The 2,846-nt window shown below is 42.6% G+C and overlaps 1 protein-coding gene across 1 annotated transcript; it reads left to right on the plus strand.

Moving 5' to 3' along the window:
• Positions 1 to 244: 244 nt before the first annotated feature.
• Positions 245 to 941, plus strand: LOC110098827. Its single transcript, XM_020825761.2, has one exon. It carries the CDS (start codon positions 299 to 301, stop codon positions 662 to 664), a length of 366 nt encoding a protein of 121 aa, XP_020681420.1. The 5' UTR covers positions 245 to 298; the 3' UTR covers positions 665 to 941.
• Positions 942 to 2,846: the final 1,905 nt, after the last annotated feature.

Genomic DNA, 2,846 nt, shown 5'->3' on the forward strand with positions numbered 1-2,846 from the left:
TTTTTTGCCATTTAAAATTTAACACGTGCGATAACCCAAAACACAGCGGGTCGGGTCGGCGACTTTTCTTCATGCTACGTGGCGTTAATACATTGGTGGCCGAACGTAGAGGAGCGTACGTTCACCGGACTAAATAATTGTTCAAAAATAATAGAAAAAATTTACACAAACCTACCGCAAGTATTAAGACTAATCAAATTTTACCGTGGTTCACTTTTTAAGCCGAATATTGACACTAGAAGGCCCAAAGAATAATTTGATTTAACGCAGAAAAACTCAAAGACGAGAAGCAGCCGAGATGTCGGACGCGTACAACAAGGTTAAGCCGGGGAGGCTCGCTTTCAAGGGCGGCGAGCTTGCAGCAGTCAAGTCTATCAGCAAGAAGAGACACAAGATGAAGAAGCACAAGGAAGCGGAGGACGCCTTGGATGGTGTCATCGGCGATGGAAGCGGCGCCGTAGATGGTGAGAGCGCTGCGATGGCGGCTGGAGTTGACTTGTATACAATTGACGCCGCAAAGAAGATGAAGTATGAGGAGCTTTTCCCCGTGGAGACGAAGAAGTTTGGGTACGACCCTGCCAACAAGTCCCGAAATGGCTCCAGGAGCGTAGAGGAGGCGCTGGACGATCGGGTAAGGAGGAAGGCTGATCGCTACTGCAAGTGACCTACTTTTGGTTTTATGTTAGACTGGTAGATGGGATCTGGTTGATTGAATTTTCACCTTTTGGAATTAGGATTCGAGTTTTTTTTTAAAATGAAATAGTTTGACTTTTTTTTTATTAATTGCTGAAATAAGTATTGCTACTAATTTTTAATCGAGTAAATCTAACATTTGGAGTACAAGTAGGAAACACATATTCACTTTGATGGAGCGAAACTTTGAAGTTATTCTAAATGTTGTTGATTTCAGGATATATAAATGTGATTTAATTTTTATGTTATTACTGTGGTTATTATTAATTAGAAATGACTTTTCATTATTAGATTTAAAAGAGAATTTGTATCTAAGCATGACACAATAGAAAAAAAATGATTTATGTAGTTGATCCCACATCGTGGGATCAAGGCTTGATGTTATTGTTGTTGTTGTATCGTGTATATTATTAGTGTGATCATAATTGTTGTTTATGCTTAAAAGAGATTTTATTGCAGATGAATGGATCTATTGTTGGATTCGTGATGATACCAGACTTTACTAGCAGATCAATACAGTGAACTGAGAACCTATAGTTTAGTTTGACAAGGGAATGATCTGATTGAGATGAGTGGCAATCTGTGAGGAACTTCTTGGTTGCCCAATGTAAGGTGAGCTTCTTGGTGGAGATGGGTGAGTAACACTCGTCATTCTCCTTGGCTGAGTCCCTTGAGGGAGATGCTCCTGAGAAGGGATGCTCTCGTCACGACCCGGCTGCTACGTATAAAACATCTGAGAAGGTGATCATGAGCACACATTTAGTTCTATGATTCACTCATCCTTTTACAAGTGAGTGGTGAAAAGGGTGAGTCAATGAATAGTATGCACGATTGCCAAATATAATAGAAAGAAATAAATGCTTATTTACTACCTTTATTTTTATTATAACCACGAAGATCGAGTTGACATTGCATTATTGAAATTTATCGTGGCATCACGCCACACTGAGGCCTCTTTATAAATTTGAAGCTGGCATTGAAGAGAGTTTATTTTCTTGTTCAGTGTAACCAGTGAATCGACACTTTGAGGGATGGATCTAATCGCAGCTTCTCGTGAGCGTAGCCAAGTAGCCAGGTAAAAAGCATTTCACCATGGGTAATCTGGCCCTTCCTAGCTACAAACTCTGTGACAGCATTGTTGGACAAGGAGATTGATAAGGGCAAAGCTCAACTGGAGAATGAACCCGTGGAACTCATTGCCTCCCCATGCAAAGAGAACCAAAATCGAATTTGGGGAGATGACCTCTGTTGCAGTCGGTCCGACTAATCTGACTGTCAGTGGGTTGCCTGTTGCTACTGCCCCTAGTGCTCCAATGGAGATGATCTTGGTGGAGAATGAGAATACCGAGCCCTTACTGACTAGGGAAATGAAACAAGTGGCTTTTCGGGGACCGGCACTGCAGGGTGTAGGGGAAATCTCCCCGGCAGTGGTGAGTTTGCTTGAAGCTCTTCCTGAAGGAGGTAAGCTTAGAAAAGATAGGTGCAGTTCTTTAAAGATTACATTGCTAGGAAAGAAGGTACCCAGTATAAGAGAGCTAGTAGTCTATGCATCCTTAAGCGAGCTCTTGCAGCATTAGCTGATTGTATAAGAGATGAGTGTTTTAGAACAATGGACAACCTTCAAGTATTGCAGGGGGCATAGTTTAAAATTGGGTATTTAGAGGCGCGTCTCTGCGCAATTGTACCCCCAAGTGCCTCATTGCTTAAACAATTTTGGGACCAGGTGAGGCTTACGCCTCATGGAGCCTGAGGCGTGCCTTAAAGGCGCAATTGCACAATAATGGGTGAGGCGTACGCCTCATGGAGCCGAGTCCAACTCACTTAAGTGATTATTAAAAAAACCCCAATTTCTTCCTTTCCTTCTATCAGCCTACCCGAACTGCATGGAGGAGAGCTCCGCAGTCCCCAGTCCATATGATCCCGCCCTAGCTTTCCTCGGCCGACCTTCCCGCTGCCTCTCCCGCCGGCGCCACCTCACGCTGGTGAGCATCTTGTGTCCGGTCGCCCTGTACAACACCTCTACTATCGGTTTTAGTTTTTTTTCTAATTCAATGTTTGATTTTTCAACTTACAGAAAATCTAGGGTTTAAAATTTTTTGAGATTTTTTTTTTTTAATTTGCATGTGTATTAGGAAACATGGTTAGGGGCAAGA

This window comes from Dendrobium catenatum, unplaced genomic scaffold (assembly GCF_001605985.2).
Source record: "Dendrobium catenatum unplaced genomic scaffold, ASM160598v2 fragScaff_scaffold_1263, whole genome shotgun sequence".
NCBI classification, from domain to species: Eukaryota; Viridiplantae; Streptophyta; class Magnoliopsida; order Asparagales; family Orchidaceae; genus Dendrobium; species Dendrobium catenatum.

Bases quoted from the DNA above. Each gene is read 5' to 3' on its own strand.
- LOC110098827 (XM_020825761.2), top strand. From the start codon at position 299: ATGTCGGACGCGTACAACAAGGTTAAGCCGGGGAGGCTCGCTTTCAAG.